Below are 20,382 nucleotides of genomic sequence, written 5' to 3'. Positions count from 1 at the left end.
GCTCACCCTGGGCAGATCCCTGCTGGGGGAATGCAGAAGTGGATGTTTTGCTGCTTCCTCAGTAAAAAAGGCTTGGAATATTCTCACTTAAGAGAATGGGACAAAGACCACACACTCACTGCAGCCACTCCCCACCCCGGACAGCCCCAGCTCACCTTCCCCAGCCCCACAGGGGAACAGAAACGCGCAGAACCAGCACCTCTTTTTGTACAATTGTTTATACAAATTCAACAAAGGTAAAACTGCATCAGGAAGGTCTACGAAAACAACACCGTACAACAATGGCACTTATGAATGCAGAATTTTACAATCAGGAAATAACCATGTTATAAACCTTAAATGAGAACTCAACTCACACTTCAAAGAAAGAGAGACTACGTTTGACCATTTATTCTACTGCTGGACTCACTGTATAAATTAATTTTATATTGAGTACAAGAGCTCATGCTACAGAGTGAAACCCTCCTATGTGCAAAAGCTGAAATTGGAATTTTTTTAAAATTTTGAGAAAAAGGTGATTTCTATACAGATAAAAGTGTTTTACTTCAACTATAATTTACACCTTATTTCCACAACATGCTTATGTCACTTCTGAAGTATACAAAGCAGGATATAAACTTCCATTAAAACATGCTTTAAGTTGAAAGTATGAACCTACTTTTCCTGACCTGGGCACGTTTGTAGATAGATACTGTCTACGAAGTATAGGTTAAGTTCTCGCCTACCATAAGTAAAGATAAAAATTGGCAATCAAAACCGAAACACTGGTAATGCATTCAAACATTGCATAAATAATTTTTAAACAATTTTTGTACAAAAATAGTTCTGCATAATGTAAGATGTAACAAAACAAAACGTGTTAAGAAGGCAGAAATGCAGTGCGTGGTCCACTTGAATGACACCAACTTTTTTTTTTTTCTGGTTTTAAGAAATGAAAAGCAGAAATCAAATTTACACTACCAAGCACATGCTGTGGTACTTTAAATAACAGTATTTCTTGGAGCTCAGTCCTCTTCTGGGTGTGAACAATTATCATCAGTAACAGTCGCCTTATGAATTTGCATAAGAGCCAGTGCAGGACATCCCAGGTGGACTGAATTAGTGGCACAAGTTGAAATTCTTAACATGGGTAGTTTCGCGTTGTTCTCGACAAGAGTTGTAAAATCCAATCGCGGCCTTTTCTGATATTCCAAGTTCCCAATTGAAAATAAAATCCCTACGTGTTCTTAGTCCCTTCCCCCCCTCGCCCCAGTATTTACACGAGTCCTTTAACTAACTCAGTTTTTGCAGAAGTTTTTCTTCCACTTGCCCGAACTGGACACTTACGGACATTTCCGCTATGAACTGCTCGCAGCCCTCCTTCGTCACTTGCTTGCAGTACCTCAGGTCGATCTGGCAGATATTCCCACAACGTTTGAAGTAGGACAGGCACTGGTCAGTGACCTTATTGCAGTCTGGGGGGGGAACAAAGGGCAGGAATTAACAGCCCGGCTTGGTTTGTTCTCAAACACGAGGACTGTTTATCCCGTATCCCGACTGTGGTCAGTCCTTTGTGCCCCTCCCATGGAATCCCAGGCTGCTCCCTCGCCCATCTCAATCCCTATGGCTGTTGTGTAACCCGTGGGATAAAGCCAAGCAGCCAGATGTGCAGAGCGCTGGACAATCCCCTGGGAGGATGAGCGTGTGCAGCGCAGGGCTCAGAACACGCACGGTACCACTCACAGCTGCCACAGAGGGGGTGACTGCCCTGGGAGAGGCCATTTACACCAGCAGCACATCCAGCTGCTGCCCGGGATGGGGGAGTTACACCAGGGCAGGGAAGAGCTGGATCAAACCCCTCAAACAAGCCCAACACCACGGGCACTTCCCCTCCCCCTGTGTGTCCCTTACCTGATAAATTAATTTCCGTTAACGAATCCCGCGTGGTGGTTCCGACCGCGGTCAGCAGGTTAATAGACTGATCTGTCACGTGGTTACAGTAACTGAGATTGAGTTTGGAGAGCAGAGGCATGTGCCTGATGATCAGCCGCAGAGAGGCGTCTGTGATATCCAGCCCCGCCAGGCGCAGCTCCACGATGTTCCGTAGCTTGCTCCGGTTGTCGATCTGACCTGGAGAGTGGAAGCAGCAGGTCAGTGCCCCGAGTTCCACCCGCACTGCCAACATCTGCAGGTCTATGAAATGCACCGTGACACACAACACTGCTGCCCTAGGTCAACTTCACACCCTTCTGCCTGTCTGGAGCTTTGGAGGGGACATCAGCAGGAACACTTGTCTATTTGTGGAACAGGCACGTGGACAAAGCCACCCCCTGATTTCAAAACAAAAGGGATGAAAGTAACTGCAGGGGCCCAGCGGAATTACAAGTCGGGAATAAGCAGTAGGCTGTGCAGTGCATGCCAGAAAGCAGATCCGATTTGCTCAAAATTTCACCTGAGCTGAAATCCGGGCGAATGTGGCATGACCCACAGAACTGCTCCTTCCCTGAACTGGAAGAAAGTGTTTCCATACTCTCTAAAGTACACCCGTTGCAGCCTGAAGAGAAGAAAGTCAGACAGAAAACCAGCACAGTGGCTCAGGTGATGGTTCAGCAGCCAGAGAACATCCCTGTCACCCTGGGGCTCCAGCCAGGAGGTGCTGCAAGTCACTGCCTCGAACACCCCGTGGGTCAGCACAGCCCCAGCCCTGCCGCTCCGGGGGCTCCTGCCTGTTTGCTCCGAGGGGACGCAGCAGCAGGACACGCCCCAGGGGCTGGGATGGGGCTCCCACACTCTCCTCTCCCGTTACCTGGCCGGTTGTCCGTGGGCGGTGACAGGAGGTCTCTCATTTGTGCGTCTTTCAGTCCCTCTGCCCACTGCACGTCCAGAGTCCGCAGCAAAGGACAACTGGAGCTGCAAAGTGCTGACACTGCTATCCATGAGCACCCTGATAACAGCAGGTCCCGCAGACCTGCAGAGACAGAAGAGGATTGAGCGTGTGGCCTTCCCAGAGACATCCCAGTGATCGCTGCTACCAAAGGCTGGACAGCACTCCCAGCGCTCCAGGACAAGCAGGGACCCCGTGAGCCTCCTCCCACCCAGCTCTCCATCTCTCCCACCACTTGGAACTCCCCAGCTGTGGGTGACCATCACCACCCCCTCTGCTCATCACCTCAGCACAGGCCCTTTCCACCTGTTGGTCAAGACCTGCCTCATATTATTTTAAGCAAACATGTCAAGTGGTCACAAAAAAATAATTCTGGGCCCATTTTAACCCGCTAACGCTTCATTTTTACATATTTACACCCCACCCGGGAGAATCTACTCCTCCCCTACGACACCCAGTCCCTGCAGACCTTCCCCACAGGCTGCAGTTTAGATACAAACTGGTTTGCTAAATTTGGTGATCAAAACACATCACTTACCTGGTAGTCTGTTGATAAGCCAACTCAGCTGCTTTTTAGATATATTTGTCCAGCTAAGATCAAGGGTTACAGGCTGTCTCCTAATAATGCCACTAAGCATAAGTGGAGTGATGGATTTACAATGGTTTAAATCTATTTTGGTCCATAATCTTTTGTCACAGCACCTACCCAAAAAGAAAAAAAGCCAACAGCACTTTATTTGGCACTTGTTTGGATTTCCGCAGGGCTTTAAAAGTGTCATTAAACAGTAGGAAAAACTACAGCACTTAACTGAAAATAGCAAAAATAAGGCCTAGTGATGCTAAGATAAACACAACCCCACACAATGTTACATAAGTTTCAAGTTTCTCCAACAAATACATCCTGCAATAAAGCATGGAATTATTTCCAGAGAATTACAAGTGTCAACAACTTCAGATCCCATTTTAAGTCATCCCAGCACTTAAATGAAATCTATTTTCTAGCTTGAAGACAAGCCACTGCTTCTTCCTTACCCTCTGACTATGAAGCCTGGTTTAAAATAATACCCTCATGATTTCCCCTGTGCTTTCCTTACTTAAAACCAGTGGATTTGGTAAAACAGATCCCCCCTCTCCTGGTTCTGTGTGTTTGTGTTATTTCTCTCCATGTGGCTTATGCATTTTTTCACTCTCTTTATGGTTCTCTAAGGGCAACAACATCAAGTCCTGACGCGTGTGCAGGAATCTGCATTTTCTCAGGTTTTTTTCCATTAGCAAATACCGTATTTAAGTGGAAAATGCATTTACAGCTTTCAGTGACACCAAGAAGCTCACGGAGGAGACACTCCACAAACTCCTCACACTGAATTATCAACCTCTCGACTTGGTCTGGACACGGTTTTGTTGTGCTAGAAAGGAGCCTGTTACAGTCTGTCCATGTGAGCACATGCAGGAACCTGGGACGAGTCACAACAGCCACGAGGCTTCACTGCAGGTTCAGTGAAACCTGTAAATCTGTGCACTAAAGCTGCTGCTGCCGAGCAGCCACTGACTGTGTCAGGGCTCACACAGGTATCCCAAGCACAGGGGACAGGCTGTCAGTAAGCACCATGAACAAAGGATCCCTCCATGACATGCTCTGCTGGTTCAGAACACAGGGAACAGGTTTGTTCTCCGTGTACCCTCCACAGGGAGACAATCAGCACGGCCCTTGTGAGGAGCACACCGGGGGCACGGCAGGATCCTCACTATCTCAACAGATATTTAATAGCTGAACTGAACAAACGTTGGCCATCAGCAAGTCCTGGGGCAGAATGACACCAGACTGGCTGTTCCAGCAGCAGGAACACTGTGGTGTGTGACTGCAGGACAGGCTGCTCCCGAGTGCTGCAGCCCGGCAGGCTGACGCCGAGGCTGACACAGCTCCCATCAGAAATGCTGGGAACTGCTGTTTCTGAGAAAGCACCATGAGACACGAGACATGCTGCTTCTCCAGCCACTGCTGGTCACCCCTTCTCCTCGGGCTCACCAGTGATTCAGGGACAGCCTGCACACTTCTCCAGGAGACACAGTGCCTCCCTCACCCGCTGCCCTGCTGTGCCCATCCCACCACACACAGGACCCAGCTCGTTCCCCGCCCTCCTTACCATCTGTTCCAGGTCTTGCAAACTCTCATACAGATGCACAAGTCTCTATGACTGAGGTAGCTAAAGACAGCCATCCAGACTTCCCTCTGCATCACGTGGGCTGCCCCGTCATCCAGGGGGAGCGAGTCCGGAGGGGGGCTGATGGGAGGAGGCCGGATAACGTGCCGCTCCATCTGGATGCATTTGGGGGGCGAGAGCGAGGGCGGGGGCCGGGTGATCCCGCGGGGTGTGCTGCGCAGGCTGGGGATGAGCTGGTGCCTCAGCTCCCGGGGGGTCCCGTTCAAGCCTTTGCTGAACCTGTGGAGTCTCTCGCTGTTGTTCAACGCACGCTTGGGTTCCTCGTTCTCGCTCTCGGGTTCGGATTTGATGGGTTGATGGTTCTCATTGGCAAGGCTGTTCTCGGTTTTTTGGATCTCCTGGTTAAGCTCCTTGCTGAGCTCCTTGCTCAGTTCCTTGTTGGGAAGCCGCCTTTTCCTCCTCATCTTGAACTTCTTCTTGTCCCTGGGCTCGGCGCCCTCCGTGCTGGGCCCCGCGGTGGGCGAGCTGGACCGCGACTGGTCGCTGTCCTTGGACCTGGGAGGTGCCTCTGGCAGCTCATCCTCGGGCTCCTGCTTGAGGCGCCGCAGGGGCTTGATCATGGCAGTTCGGTCATCTGGAGCCTTCCACGATCGCCGCTGGAAGGGAAGAGACAAGGGCTGACTATTGGAGCGAGAACGTTCCCAGCAGCACTTCCCTTCCCTTCCCGTGCGGATGCTCCGTGCAGGGAGCTCTGCCCGGGGGGGCCGGGCTGCCTGCCAGTGCTGGGCCCCACCCATCCCAGCACCAGGAACATCCACCGGCCAAAGGGATCAAGTTCAGGTGCCAACATGGATGAGCAGTCCAGCTATTGGCTCGCTGGGCTCCAGGAGTGATAAATGGATTTATTCACCCTGAAGAATCCTGCAGATTCCAGGGCCTCTCCCATTACCCAGTGGACCATTTATCCACTGAAGATCAGCAGCTTTGTCCCCAGTGAGCCAGAACCACCCAGGTTTGGTAGACACTCACTGGGCATCCAATTCAAATTCTGCCCCAGTGCCCTCATTCCAAAGGGCCATTTCTGAAACCTGTGGAATTGCAGTTCCTGACCCACAGTGTGGCTGGGCCTGCACAACCTCCTTCAGTGACCTTCAGCTGCTCCCTTACACCCTTACCAAAATCTGCCCATCCTCACACGCCCCCACCTCCAATGCCTGCAGAACAGGGAATGTGACTGACAGTCCTGATGCACCTTGGGCTGCCAAGCCCTCCTGCTGCCACCAGCTCCACAGGGTTCTGCTGGCACCTTCCTCCTGCCCCAGACCCTGCTCACAACAACAAACTGCTCTGCACTTGCTCCCATGAATCCCATCTCCCTTCCATGCACACCAGGCAGTGTTTAAGATACATGAACCCAGACCTCGGAAGGCTTCAAGTCTAATCTGATCACTCCAAGTGAGAAAGAAGCCACGAGCTGTTAAAATGAAGTAGCTCTAATAAGAGATCTGGGCTGGCAAGAAGAGGGGAAGTGCTGTGAACACATTTGTTGTCTCAGAAGGCTCCTGTTTTTGCTTTCCCAATAAACTAATTGGATCAGGTCAGTGGCTGTGCTCCCTCCCGTGCTTCAGCCTGCAGAGAAAGCTGATCACCCTGCCTTTAAATTAACATATTATAAAGGGAGAGGTCACAGTAAGTTAATGACAGGTTAGAATAAAAACATTACAACATCGGCCCAGTGGCAGTTTACAGCAGCCTTCACACAGGGCACTGATGAGCACTCTGCTTAAAGGCACTGGAGTTCTGATCCTGCCAGGCTGTGAGAGGGGAGCAGTACCTGTGTGCCAGGCCATCCCTGGGGGGTCAGCAGGGACCCCAGGCATGTGCTGTGGTACACACTGCTGAGGGGCTGTGTGCCAGGGGCAGTATTCACCCACACAGGAAGAGCCAAACATCAGTACAGAAACAGAACTTTTTTCCCTGGGTCATCAAACACAGCTGGCTGCTGTATTTTAATATGGGACACCAGAAGAGAAAATATAAGACAAGACATGCAGCTAAACTACCCTGGAGTTAAAGGTTCATGTGAGAGAGATTCTGTGATTTCAAGATGTAAATGGGATAATAAGTGCCTGCAGTGACACAAGGACATGACTGAGAAACTGGCTCACCACTGAGCTCACGTGAGAAGGGACTAAAAGGGATTGAGAATCTATCCATTAAAAAGGCAAAGTACCTTCTTCCTGAAGAGTTTGTTATTTCAGCTGTTGGAAAAAAGAAAAGTAAAATCCCCAACACGAACATCTGCTGTGCTGTCTGAGAAGGTTTGGGAGTCCAAAGGGATGGGAAAAAGGGAGCATGGACAGCAAGCAGTAATGCATCAACTGGTACTGTGAATTTTGCTCTCTCACTCCACCAAAGCTGCCCCAATCCCTACACTTGCCATCCTGCAGCATTCCCACTGCCTGACCTTGCAGGACTGTGACTCCCACTCCTGGTGAGCTCCACATGCAACACAAATCCAGCCTGATTCTGACTGTACAGCCATCAGTCATGAGACAAATCTGAGCCTCTGCAAACCAGCAGTTTGGAATCCATATGACATTCAGAGTGTCCCTGCTTGGCCCAAGAGCTCTGACTGTCACATCCAGGGACAAGTTTCCACAAGGCTGCTGGGAGCAGCCCCTGCTCCCTGCAGGCACCAGAAGGTGTCATTTCCAAAGTTCCCAGTGTGGCACACTCCCAAATCAGCCCCAAAACAGCTGCCAGGCGCCACCACGTGGAGAGAGATGAAAAGGTTTCCATGAAAAATTCATTTTCACCTTGTTCCTACTCTGAGCACCTTGTAAAGATTTCTAAGTTAAAGTGGGTTTTCTAGTATTTTGAATAAAACAACAGCCATATCCCAGTGTTTTCAGCCTCTGAACATCAACCCAAGAGTCACTGTTCCAGCCACTGTCCTGTCAGACCAGCAGACTTCACAAAGGAATGTAAAACATCGCAGTTCCTTTGGGAACAACCTGGGATTTCAGGATGAGCTCTAAGCCCCAGCCAGCCCGCGCTCCGTGCAAGCACACGGGACGGGTGTTGTGCCTTACCCGCTTTCTCATGGTGGGTTCCTGGGACTTCTCGAATTTCCTTTTCCTCCACAGATGCACCTCGTCGGACTTTCTCCTCAGGATTGAGTCAACTGGAGCCTTTTTGGAATGTTCCTCCGATTTCCGCCTGGGAGTTTCCTCACAGTCCCCTTTCCGTTTCGCAGCATCTGTCACTTCCTTGTTGTCCCTGTTAATTTTCTGCTCCTTCAGCAACGAGCCCGGGAGATTTGATGCGTATTTGAATCCTGGTCCGCGCTTTTGCTTGTACACCAGAGAGACACAAAACACAAGCCAACTTTATACCTTATGCATCTCTCAGCTCCTCAAGCTGCCACCAACACTCTGCTGGGTTGGTCTCTTTGTAACACACAGAACGATTATCAAGGGTTAAAGTTTCAACCTTCGTAAAGTTATTTTTTCTAACGACACACTTGCAAGCGTCTGTCTCAGTTTGCAAAGAAATAAAGTTTCACTAATTCCAACAGACACTCCGGGTTTTGCATAATTGCTTCTGAATTTTTAATCTACTGTAAAGAATTTTCCTTGTTGAAATTAACGTGCAGCAGTGCACAGAACTAACCTAAATATTCCCCAGGTTCTGGGAGAAGCGTTGCCACATGGAACAAGAAAACAAAACCAGAATCATCATGGGATCATCACAGAATCCTGGGATGCTTTGGGTTGGAAGGGACCTTAAAGATCACCTAGTTCCAATCCTCCACCATGTGTAATTAAGCACAAAACCTGAATTAAGCACAAAACCAAAAGCTGCTATTGGGCAAAATTATATTTACAAGCCAGAGGGGACGCTTGAGATTTTGTATCTCATTCCAGCACCACTTATTCCCATTAAACTCACTTTTCCAGTTTTCCCTGCATGGTTGCACTTTGGACACTCCCAGCAGTTCGGCAGCTCATCGTTAACCACACCATCCGATTCCTTCACCTGTGGGAGAGACACAACTCCGTTCACAGTCGTGCTGAAAAAGCTGCACAAGTCTGCAGGCGGATCACGATCATTCCAAGGCATTCTGTACAGCTCACTGTTTTCTTGGATCAACTGCTGCCCTCCCAAGGGCTGAGCAGAGACACCCAGAGCAGTGCAGGTGCTGCACCAGCCCTGGGTCCTGCACAGCCCCCCTGCTGATGATGACAACAGGGAGGAAGGCACTCTGGCCAAAGGGGCACCTGGCAAAGGGTTCAGCTCCGGGCTTTTTATGAAGGTCAGTGCCAACCCCAGTTAACACATTCTGCTTTTGGAAAAACACCCCAACAGCCCAAACCAACCCCCCAAACCCCAGGACTGCAGTCACAGCATCTCCACAGATCCTCCCACACCATGTATTTGCACATCCCAATCCCGTGTCCCCTCCCGGTGAGGCACAGGCTGATCCTTCCACAGGCAGGATTTCTCCCATACACGTTCTCACATACATTAATCCCGTTGGGCATTTTTAGCAGCAAAGCTCCCTGCACTGTAATCAAGTGTTCCTTAAAATACTTTTCTTTCTGGATCAGAACTAGCAGTCCCAGGCCTCCAGCCCTTAAGCCCATGTGCCAGTGGGAATGGTGGCTGCCAAGTCAGCTCGACAACAGGCACGTTTGTTCACAAGACCGGACACATGGAGGCATTTTTAGGGCTTCTCACACCCCCAGATCCTCAGCCAGTGTAAGGGAGAGAACGGCTGACAACTCCACTACCTCTGAGACTGACATTTTGCTTTCTGAAAGAAAGCTCAGTGTTTTATGCTCAGTGTTGTTACACTCCAATAAAAGCAGAGCCCTACCCCACGCAGCTGGAAAGCTGCTGGTTTCTGAATTTCCACACAGGAGCCTGGATTGCTTCCCAAACAGGAGATAGGTGTTTCAGAAAAGACATAAGATACACCCTCCACACAAACACATGCTCACTGATGGCACATTCCCGTTTAAGAGTTTAGTTACATATTCAGAAAAAAAACCTTGGGGGGAAAAAAAAAGAAAAATATTAATTTATTACTACTGTAGACAACAAAAACATGCTGCTGCCCAGACCAACAGCTGGGCACTGGCAGCAGCAGCGCAGTAGCAGGAGACAGGAACAGGTAGAGGCAGGGACCTGCAGATTTTTCATGTTTCTGAAACATTTCCTCTTCTCCTCCCAGCTCAGGGAAAAGGTACTGGCTGTGCGGGAGCAAGCCCTTGGATTTAGGAACTGCTTCCTCAAGTCCCTGAGCCAGACAGTAACCATTCTAGTTTCACCATCCAGTGAGAGTGATGACATGTCAGTCTCTCAGCAAGTCTCCTGGAGTTAATAAATGAGTAAATGAAGTGGGCAGAATTTAAATACTGGTTTTATCACAACTGTGTGCCTTTGAACCTTCTTTCCCATGGTAGGTGTAAGATACTCCAGGAGCTGTTGTATACATCTCTGCCTCGGGGGAACAATCCCTGGCTCGAGCTCAAGTTGGGAACAAGTTATTTCCCGCACTGAATATAGAACAAGTGCTGCTGAAGGGAAAGCATTACAGCTCTGTCCCTTCTGTGAAGTTTAAGGAACTGAACAGATGTGGGGATCTGTAAGCAAACTAATTAGACACACACAAACCTGCCACTGAATGTGTCCCAAGCCTTTCAGGCTGGGTGGGAGCCAGTTCCGAGTGTTTGTAACAAACAGCAGGGGGGTGTCGGAGCCGCAGGGAGGTGTCACAGAAAACCCCCTGCAGCACAAGGTCAGCAATCCACAGAGTGTCAACAGGAGACCTTGCTGCTCTGAAATCTTCCTGTCAGGGATATGGACACCTCAGGATGCTGATCTGGCACCACGAGGGACAGCCAGGAATTCTGACAGTGCCAAGACTGAAATAGGCAGTGAGACACACCTGGGCTGAAGCTGTGCTGGAAAAGGCCTTGGTATTCCTGCTGTTCTGACAAGGCACCTAAATATTCACCTTCACCATAATTACTATATCCACCTGAGATGGAAAAGAATGGGCTCCTACTGAGGAACAGGAACCCCTTCTCCTTAGGGAAACAGCATCAGGTGCTGCACTCACATGTGCTAACCAGTACCAGCAATTTGGAATGTGCGAAGAAAAATTCACCACTCGTGGTTCAACTCGAACACTCCATAACAATGAAAGGCAATGTTCATCCCAAAATCTCAGGAGCTCCCCTTGGAAACAGTTCTGCACTCGTGAAACACTCCCCAAGATCATTTTCATAAGAAACTCGTTCAGCAAAACAAGCATTTGTGTTGCTGGTGTATTTTCAAGGAAAGAAGCATGTCAAAACTTCCCAGGACACGGCTCAGCACATGGAACAACCTGGCTGTCCTTAATACCACTCCAATGCAAGGGATCCAGGGCTCTGGAACCCAGGGCTCCCCCAGCAAGGGAGCCCCTCAAGGCTGTGTCAGAGCATAGATGCACCTGAGCTGCCCTTAATTTAACTCCTCAGAGTGTCATCCTCTGGCACTGCTGATTCATGGAGAAAACCCAGCACAAAACATGTACAGCCAAATCAGGAAGCTGGAGGGGGAGGGACTTCAAACCAGGAACAACCTGCCCAGGAGAACAAATCTCTCACTGCATGTGCCAAACTACTCCACAAGCTCTGGAGATGCATCTTGGAGGGAGTTCACTCCACGTGGGAATATGCCAGGAAAGGACATCCTCTCTTCACTGATCCAGTTTATTCCAGACTCCCCGACCCTGAGATCAGCTCAGTTGGTTAGAACATGGTGCCAATAACACCAAGATCGTGGGTTCAATCCCTTTATGGGCCATTCACTTAAGAGTTGGACTCGATGATCCTTGTGGGTCCCTTCCAACTTGGAATATTCTGTGAAATATTCAGTGACATGTACATTTGCAAGATATTTAGTTGGAGATGACCAACAGTTCACATGGTACTGCTATTTCCCAAGTGGGACAGGAAGGGACTTTCCCTTGTGGGCAGCCAAAGCAGCTGCCCTGGGGCTGGGGCTGCATCAAAGGCTATTTATGGGCTCCATCCGCTCCATCCTCAGGGCTCAAGGGCTCGAGCAACATGTAAACATGGCAACAGATCTCTGTCTTGCAGGAAATCACAGAACCTGGGAAAAAAGAGTGAGGAGGGATCCAAGGAAGAGACTCCATTTTCCTTTTGCTGTTCCCCTGAGCGGCTTCATCTCTCCTTCCAAGACAATTCTCAAATCCTAACAGTCCCAGTTACCTACAATTTCAGCTCAGCAGAAGCACTGAGAAATCAAAATACAAAGACATCAGACACACAGTAAATCTCCCACTGCTTAATTGTCAGAAATACCCAAAGCAACATTGTTCCTAGTTACCAAAAGAGCACTCAGACCACCATGCAGGTGTAAGAGAACAAACAGCACTTGTCTGATTTCACAGACCTGACCCACATCCTGTACACCTAGTCCCAAATGTAGTATGAGGAGAGGAAACAACACTTGAGCTGCCACGAGACAACAAGTGCACCCTCTGGACTCAGCCCTGACGTGTCACTGACACTGCAAAGCCAGAAATGGGGGAGCACAGGGCACTTCCAGCAAGGAGAGGAAACAGCAAAGCAGCCAAAATTAAGGCACCTCTGACAACAAGCAGCTCCTTCCCCTCCTTCACCAGCCCCTAAAGCCTTGTTCTAGGCAGAGCCAAGCAAGCAAAGCTCCCTTTCAGAGCCCATCTGTGGCAGGAGCTGTGAGCACCAGTTCCATGAATCAGGGAGACAGGCACAGCTCTGCTTTGCCAGTTCCCCGTGTTCTGCTCTAATAAATGACAGCACAGAGCTTGGTGCAACACCACATACAGAGCCAAGGAAATAAGAGACCAGGAGAGCTTCACCCCAGGCCTGCATAAGGAACAGACATACCTCTCCTCCCTGAGATCCCAGAAGGGCCCAAAAGCTGCTTTCTGGGGCATGGTGTGTTAGAACACATTTGCTTTGGCAAATCACTTTAACCATAAACAAATCAGCAACAGGAAATAGCTGATCAGCTGAAAGAAACCAGCTCTGGAGAAAGGCAGCTTCTAAATGCTAATGCACAAGTTATGCCCAAAATGACACTTCTGTTACCAGCGAAGAATACAGCTGCTCACAGGGCTCGAGTCAGCCAAGGGTGAGCACTCCTGCAGCCTGACACTCGCTCAGGCTGTTCTCCAGAGCTGCTCTCTTCATACTCCAACACTTGCTCATAACATCTTTGGAGCCAGCTGCCACCCAAAGGCACATCTGTGCCTGGGCCAACAGGAGCAGCAAACTGCTCCTCTGTTCTGTGGGACACGGGGAGGAGCTGCTGACACAGAGGTGGGGTTATCTCATCCAGAAGGACAGGCAGATTGCTCCGTCCGCCCCATCCCAACTGAAACAACTCACTTCCTTAAACAAGAGGCAAAAAGAAAGAAAAACAAAACAAACCCACAAGACCTTTGCATGCACGTCCCCCTCAGGGCCATCCAAAGCCAGCCTCTGTTCACAGGGAATGCTGCTACCTCAAGGACCCCACCTGCCAGTCAGGGCTGTGTTTCACTCTGCTCCTCACACCAACTCTTTGCTCACTTAAGTGTCCAAAGATGAAAACCTAAAAGCTTCTCATTTTCTGTACACTACATCTACATGAAGGTGATAACTAATGCAGCTTTTGTTTCCAACATGTATCACATCCTTGTACTCACCTTAAGGCATCCTGGGTGTATGATTTCATTACAAATGGAGCATTCCATTAGCATGAGATTAAACTTGCTCTCCTCCTCTTCCACAGTGTCCTCCTTCCCAGCTTCTCCACACACCAGACACACAGCAGTATGAGGCAACACCGGCTGTTTATGTATCAGAAAGAATTGATCAGGACACAGAAACAGAAGAACTCAATGTGCAACTCAATCCTCATTTCAAAGAGGAGATAAATAGGGATTAATTGTGCAGACTGCCATGAAGGCAAGAAAAACTGGTAACAAATTGGGGCTGGGTATCCAGACCAAGCACTACAGGAAACGTTTCACCAAAGTGCCCTCCCTGCAGCAACACAGATTCATGGAGCATTCCAGGGATGGATGAAAATGCATTTTTGGAGGGTTCCCTGAATCTGTGAGCTAACACAGACATTGGCATGCAAGTCACTTCACCAGTGTACAATGGGAGGGGAAAGAAGCAACCTAGAACATCACTATTCACATCCATTAGCTCTGCAATCCGAGCAGCGCTTTGGCAGCTCCCCTATTTTACAGGCAGGGCAGACAGATGTTATGGGACCTGATCCAGGTCTCACCGCAAGCCCACAACAGAACCAAGAACAGACCCTTTCCTCACTGACAGTCCATTATCCAGGGCCCTGCTCCCAACCTGAGCACTGCAAAAACCTCTGCACTTAGAGGATTCTCTCCTGCAAGTGTCACAAGTGGGATCACACTGATTTTTTAGTTTTCTCTTCTGCTGAGGCAGAAAGGGAACTGCAGCATCTCACAGATCTGTCACCCATGTCAAAGCACTGAAAGCCACTCTAATTAAAAAGTCACCTTTCTGGTAATGATTAACAAACTTCTGCTTTGCAGCAATAAGGTATAATAAACCTCATTACAAAAAGGAAAAGGAAGATCCTAAACTGGCCATAATGGGAAGTGCAATCGATTAGGCTGCAAGTCCTTAACCATTACACAGCCAGAGGCAGAGATGTGGCTTTTCATGGCAAGATCTCTTGTAGAGATATAAAGTAAAAAATAAAGTCTCTAAGTGGATACCTGCACACCAACCCAAATTTTGGCAGCAGCAGAGCATCCTTCAGCACATTTCAGCCCAGGAGAAGCCCAGCTGCAGTAAGGCATTACAGGGCACAGTGCTCTGCCCCACACCCCAACACCTGATCCATTAGCTATGGCAACACTTCCCTGCCTTCTCCTGCCAGGACTTACCCACGCTCCACTTTAAAAGCATTTTGCAAATACTATTTCATTCCCACCCTTCCTCCAAGCACAAAATAGGAATCCCCAGGATCACCAGCAGGTAAACCAGAGAAAAGCCAAGTTGTCCAGGGCTCTGTCCACTTGTTTTGTCTGATCTCCACACAAGTATTTATATTCACACCCAAGAGCAAACATCCCAGGAGCAGGACAGTTTTTCTTGCTGGGAGCAAGGGTGTCTAGGGAACCTCCTCTGTGCCCCACTGAAGGGCTGGAACAGCAGCTGCACTGTAACAGCTCGTCCTCCCGGAGCCCCACATTCCCTTCAGACCCATTCCACGTAGCAAAGTGTGTCCCAGGCACTCCTGCCTCCCTTCCTGACTGAACTGGTGACGCAGAGGAGGTTCCTGCTCTCTGAACAGCAGTACAGTCAGCTCTCTCAAGGCTTCTGAGTTTAATGAAAGTCTGCATCTAGTTAATATTGTCAATGTTATTAACCAGAGGAAAACACAATCCCAGAACTGCAGGGATCATTACTTCCACAGAGCCTTGCTTCCACATCTTTTCAGCAGGTTTTTTTTTTGGGCTGGAAGCTGTTTGATAAGTACCACAATATATTGCTACTGAATTGTTAGAGAACAAGAGAAAAGATAACAGGATTGCTTGTAGAAATGTAAAGCACCTTAAAAGTTACAACAGTTCAACTTGTCAATTTTCTGGGCCTTTGCTGCTCTAAGAGAGTTTTTAATAATCCCCCTGATATTTACACCAACCTACAAAGGGCAGAGATGTTATTTTCAATGCATGTGAGGGCAGGACAAGTAATCAAGAGTCCCCTGGCTAGCAAGCCCTGTGCTCTAACCACAGCTTCTGGAAATTAAACTCTAGGCACCAAGAAGAAAAATAAACCTTCATTGGAAGAAAGAGGGTGACTACACTCAGCTAGAAGAGAACCCAGATCATCTCCAAAAGGCTCAGCCTGTGTTATCAAGAGTGGAACAGCTTAGTATGAAAGTTTCCTTCATCAGTGAGGATGAGAAAGCTCACTGCAGCCCTAATTTAATCCTTCCACTAAAAAGGCAGCATGATTTCACTACTTCTTGCCCCTGGAGAATAATAAATTCTTCATCCATGCTGTTCAATTCATGCCACACTCCAGGAAATCAAGTGTTCAAAGAAAAGACACTGGAGCTGCAAAAGCACTCTGCGGAAAGGTGGATATTCTGTGTGCTTTACTGAATGATCCAGCAGTGCTGAACCCAATCCTCTATGTCAGGAACAGTGCAGAGCTTAGAACAGGACATGGAGTGAGCTACCAGAAGCAACTACTGGAAACCTGCAGCACTTATCAGTTTCTTATCAGTGTCAGGCAAAGTCATTTAATGTCTCCACTTCAGCCTTCTCATCAGAATTAAAGGAAAAAAACCCAAATACTAAGTGAAAGGAACTGGAACAAGAGAAATCAGTAGAGATAGGGTGATATTTCAGTTATGAATAAACAACATTCCTTTTTTTAAAAAAACAACAACAAAAGAAACCTGAACCCTAAACAAGACCTTCCAAAGAATTAAGATAAAAGCTAAAGCTGATTTTTAGCCTTGAACGGAGGCACTGCAGACATGAGACTGGAGGAGAAGCTCCACAACAGTCAGCACGGCAGCAACGGATTCAAAAGCTGCTTGAACAACTTAATGGAAGATTAATCTGTCAATATTTGTTAAATAGAAAGCTATCACCTGTGACTCAAGAAGCTTCTAAGCAATGTATCACAGGAGCCCAGGAAACAGACTCCCTGCTTGCCCTGTTCTGATGCTCTTTCCCTGACAGCCATTTCCAGTCCCTGAGGAAGACAAGACCGTGGATTGATGTCTCATCTGGATCAGACCCTCTGCTCTATGCCTAGGTAACAGCAACCAAACTGAAATTCAGATCTCAGGTAGCCTGGGGCTGGGGTCACCAACACCAACATCTTGGAGGATGTTGGTCAAAGATTTCTCCACATCTTAATTTGGTTATGTAGTTAAGATGGTAAACATGGTTGCAAGGTGGTTTTTGCTCAGGAAATTTTGAGATCCAAATATGCCTCTTCTCCATTTGAATCAGAACTTCCCACTCTTCCCCTTCTCCCCCAACCCTAGTGTTTCAGTGGGATCTGAGGGACAATTTCTGATGTACTGATAATCTCCACTTCTCTACTGCTGAGAAGGAAAGCTGTGCTATCAAGTTTTTAGTAGCATTGTGGTTTAAGATTTGGGGCGGATGAGAAGTGCTGGGAAGAAGGGATCTGAGCTGAGAGGGCAAGGATTACACATCCCCTGAAGCACTTCAAGACTCCTCAGAGCGGAGCGGAGGTGTCGGCTCCCCACCCCGTCAGCAGCCAGCAGAGCGAGGAGCAGCTCCAGGCACTCACCGCGATGCACTGCCTCATGATGCAGGACTGCTTCATCCTGCCGGGGCCCCCGAACTTCTTCATGTCCTTGCAGAAGTGGCACTCGCCGCACTCCGTCCGCAGACACGCCTCGCACTTGCGGCATCGCGTCCTCCTCCGCCGGGCGCCCGCGGTCGTCCGGTTGGCCGCGAGCTTCACCGCAGAGGCCGGGCCCAGCTTCCCCTTGGGCCGCCCGACTGCCCTGTTCTGGAAGAGCCAGACACACACAAGGTCAATCGCACATCCCGCTTCCCAGCTAAACCACAGGACTTTCGTGGACAGGAGTTGTGGGCACCTCGGGCAGAAAACCGACAGGTGTACCGGGATTGCAAACACATCGGTCATTAACACTCGGCAGAGTCACAGCATCGCTCTTAGAGCTCAAGGAGTGCTGTTAACTTTCCACTAAGAGACGAACTGTAAAAAGACAAAGAAGTGAGGACATAAATGAGAGATCTCAAACCCAGAGCAAGCCCAGTCCAGGAGGAGGGCAGGGAGAATCCATTTACACACAGCTCAATGCAGGACCAAGTCCTGAGCAATGTGCTTGGCTTAGGTCAAGAGATTATCTGTGTCAACACTGAGCTCTTAGATTTGTGCTCAGGTTAAGCCAGAAGGTCTGCTTTACTCCACTGGAAGTGGAAGAATCCAAAGGGGCAGCAAAAGTAATTTTGAGGTTACAGCAGAGAAACGCCCGGTAATGGTCAAGCCCCAGCAATCTCCCTAAAAAATCAGGAGACCATCAACTACTGCCAAGTGATTAAGTAGGAAATAAAACACAAATGCTAAAAAACCCTTCCAAAGTAGCTCCCCTCATATCCAACACCAGCAAGTGCTCAAAAATAGAACACCAACTGATGCTGTGCAAAGGCTAAAAAGGGCATCCCAGGTCTAGATTTCCATGACCTTTAAGAGAGAAGCTAAAGGAGCATGAAAAGATTTGAAATGATTAGGTTAACTGCAACATATTCACTCTGGACATCCAAATTTAATGTTCTCATCAGAAACTCCCTGTTATACACAAGAACTTGCAGCTCAAGCCAAACTTCACTAAATACCATGTAATTGTATGGGGCTAATTATGCAAGAATTGGCTTGGCTCATTCTGACCACTGACAGCTTTCTTCATAAATATGATAATAACAGGACTGCAAAGTTCATCTGGTTTAGCATTTATACAACTTTTCCACTTTCTGCACATCTCAGCATCTGACCAGCAGACCAGGCAGTTTCACTTTCTGTTCCAGCTGAATTCTGGGCAATCACCAAGGCAGGGGCAGGTTGGCTGTAGGAAGCCATGAAGAAATTCCACCACAGATTTTAAGAGGTGTGGAAATATTTCCACTTGGTTCTAAAAAAGCCTCCCTAAGTGTCCTGCTACACAACCCTGAAGAAAAGCCACACTGCTGAGTATTTGATCTTCCTCCCAGCTGACTTAGCAAAGCTCCAGTGACTCTCTCTAAGCTGCAGAAGAGTGCTGATATTTTAACAGCCTCCATCCCAGGAATCTCAGTGCTGGGAGCACAAAGAAGCCAGGAGTTAGACTCCTTAAGCTTTCTCTCCTACAGACCTACTGTAGGTGGGAGAAAACATAGTCCATGAGGTTACACGGATTTCAGCAAGTTTTTAATTCCACTTCTCGGGAGCAGATTTTGCTCCGTGTGCAGGTTGAATCCCCCTGTGCTGTGTGAACACAGACAGCACAGCTTCCTTCCCATCCCCAACCACACCGGCCGCCTGGATTTCAGATCAATGTCAGACACTCTAAAGAATAAATATTTACCTCCTAGACCAACTTTCCAGCCTCTCAAGGATAAAGTCGTCTCTGGCAGGACTGGCTTAGAGGCAACCTAGATAAGAGATAATTTTCTTCCTCGGCATGAATCACTCCTCCATTCTCTCTATTAGTCTCCTTCCACTAGGAAGGGACATCACGAACCAAGGGCTGGATATCAGCGGGAACAAGTTAAACCAAAACATGTACAACAACTTGGGCAAGTTCCCCTCGGCCAACAGCACATGGAAGACAGTGTGAGCACCTGACTCCTTCCCATGGGATGGAACATGATTAAGTTTAAGGAGGCAAACAACAGCTCTGACACCATCAGAATGGTGTTTTTAAAAGCAACTGCTTTCAAGGAAAAATCAAACTCGGTGCTTTTCCAGCTGAAACACAACTGCTTCTGCCACACTAAAACGAGCCAAGTCCTAATTCTGAGGACAGCAGTTTAAGTGCTAGGACACTACAGAGATGCAAGAGGTAAAAAGGCATTGCTTGAACACAGAAGCTGAGAATCCTAAAAAAAAAAAACACTACAAAAGCAGGAAGATGAAGGTACAAGAACAAATCTGAAGCCAGACCACAGCACACAACACAGATTTCCTTACAGATCAGCAGCACAGGGCAGAGGTGCAGACCTGGATCTCACTGTATCCAACACTTCTTAACTACCCAGACCTCTTCACTGCTCGTTAACATGTTCAAGCAATTGTACTAATTTACCAACCTACCAATCCTCAATCCAAGCCATGTTTTCACTCCAGGATGTCGAAGCCAGCAAGGCTAGAGAGGCCTTGCAGGAATTCCCACTAGTATCCAGTTTCAAGGGGCTCCAAAGTGGGCGCCTAAAAACCTCCACAGAAGAAAATCTGGCCTGTGGGTTGCTATCCCAGAAAGGGGCTGGGATTCAAGGGGGTAGAAGGAGCCTCCAACATGGCTTGGGGTTTATTTAGCACATGGCAGACAGCCAGACAAATTCCAGGTCGATGTTAGTGAGGAGATGCTGCAGGATTTCCAGCTCAGACTGCAGTTTTACAACGGACCAGCCCTGGTAGTGAATCGAGGTAGATTTCCTTCCCAGCTCATGTCCTCATCTCTGTACTGCAACTTGCCACCCTCCCAGCACAACTCCATGGATTTGTCTTGCAAATAAAGAGCGAGTGGCAGGGGATGGCA

At 48.5% G+C, this 20,382-nt stretch overlaps 1 protein-coding gene across 6 annotated transcripts in view; it reads right to left on the bottom strand.

Moving 5' to 3' along the window:
• Positions 1 to 200: 200 nt before the first annotated feature.
• The window catches only part of KDM2B (lysine demethylase 2B), a 117,083-nt gene continuing 96,901 nt past the window's right edge, over positions 201 to 20,382 (bottom strand). For 5 of the 6 annotated variants that reach the window (XM_039380323.1, XM_027739770.2, XM_039380322.1 and 2 more), the window contains 9 exons: positions 17,409 to 17,633; positions 13,778 to 13,921; positions 8,980 to 9,066; positions 8,121 to 8,390; positions 5,008 to 5,681; positions 3,402 to 3,565; positions 2,786 to 2,947; positions 1,891 to 2,109; positions 201 to 1,454 (listed from right to left, as the gene is read on the bottom strand). In XM_039380323.1, the coding sequence (XP_039236257.1) occupies positions 1,273 to 1,454; positions 1,891 to 2,109; positions 2,786 to 2,947; positions 3,402 to 3,565; positions 5,008 to 5,681; positions 8,121 to 8,390; positions 8,980 to 9,066; positions 13,778 to 13,921; positions 17,409 to 17,633 (2,127 nt within the window). In that variant the 3' untranslated portion in view covers positions 201 to 1,272. The remainder of the gene's footprint in view (positions 1,455 to 1,890; positions 2,110 to 2,785; positions 2,948 to 3,401; positions 3,566 to 5,007; positions 5,682 to 8,120; positions 8,391 to 8,979; positions 9,067 to 13,777; positions 13,922 to 17,408; positions 17,634 to 20,382) is intronic. The other variant, XM_027739774.2, reaches the window with a different exon arrangement.

This window comes from Pipra filicauda, unplaced genomic scaffold (genome assembly GCF_003945595.2).
Source record: "Pipra filicauda isolate LSUMZ 115617 unplaced genomic scaffold, ASM394559v2 scaffold192_size1418226_pilon, whole genome shotgun sequence".
NCBI lineage: Eukaryota > Metazoa > Chordata > Aves > Passeriformes > Pipridae > Pipra > Pipra filicauda.
The sequence above is the reverse complement of the archived record's forward strand: the minus strand, read 5'-3'. Positions and strand labels throughout refer to the sequence as shown.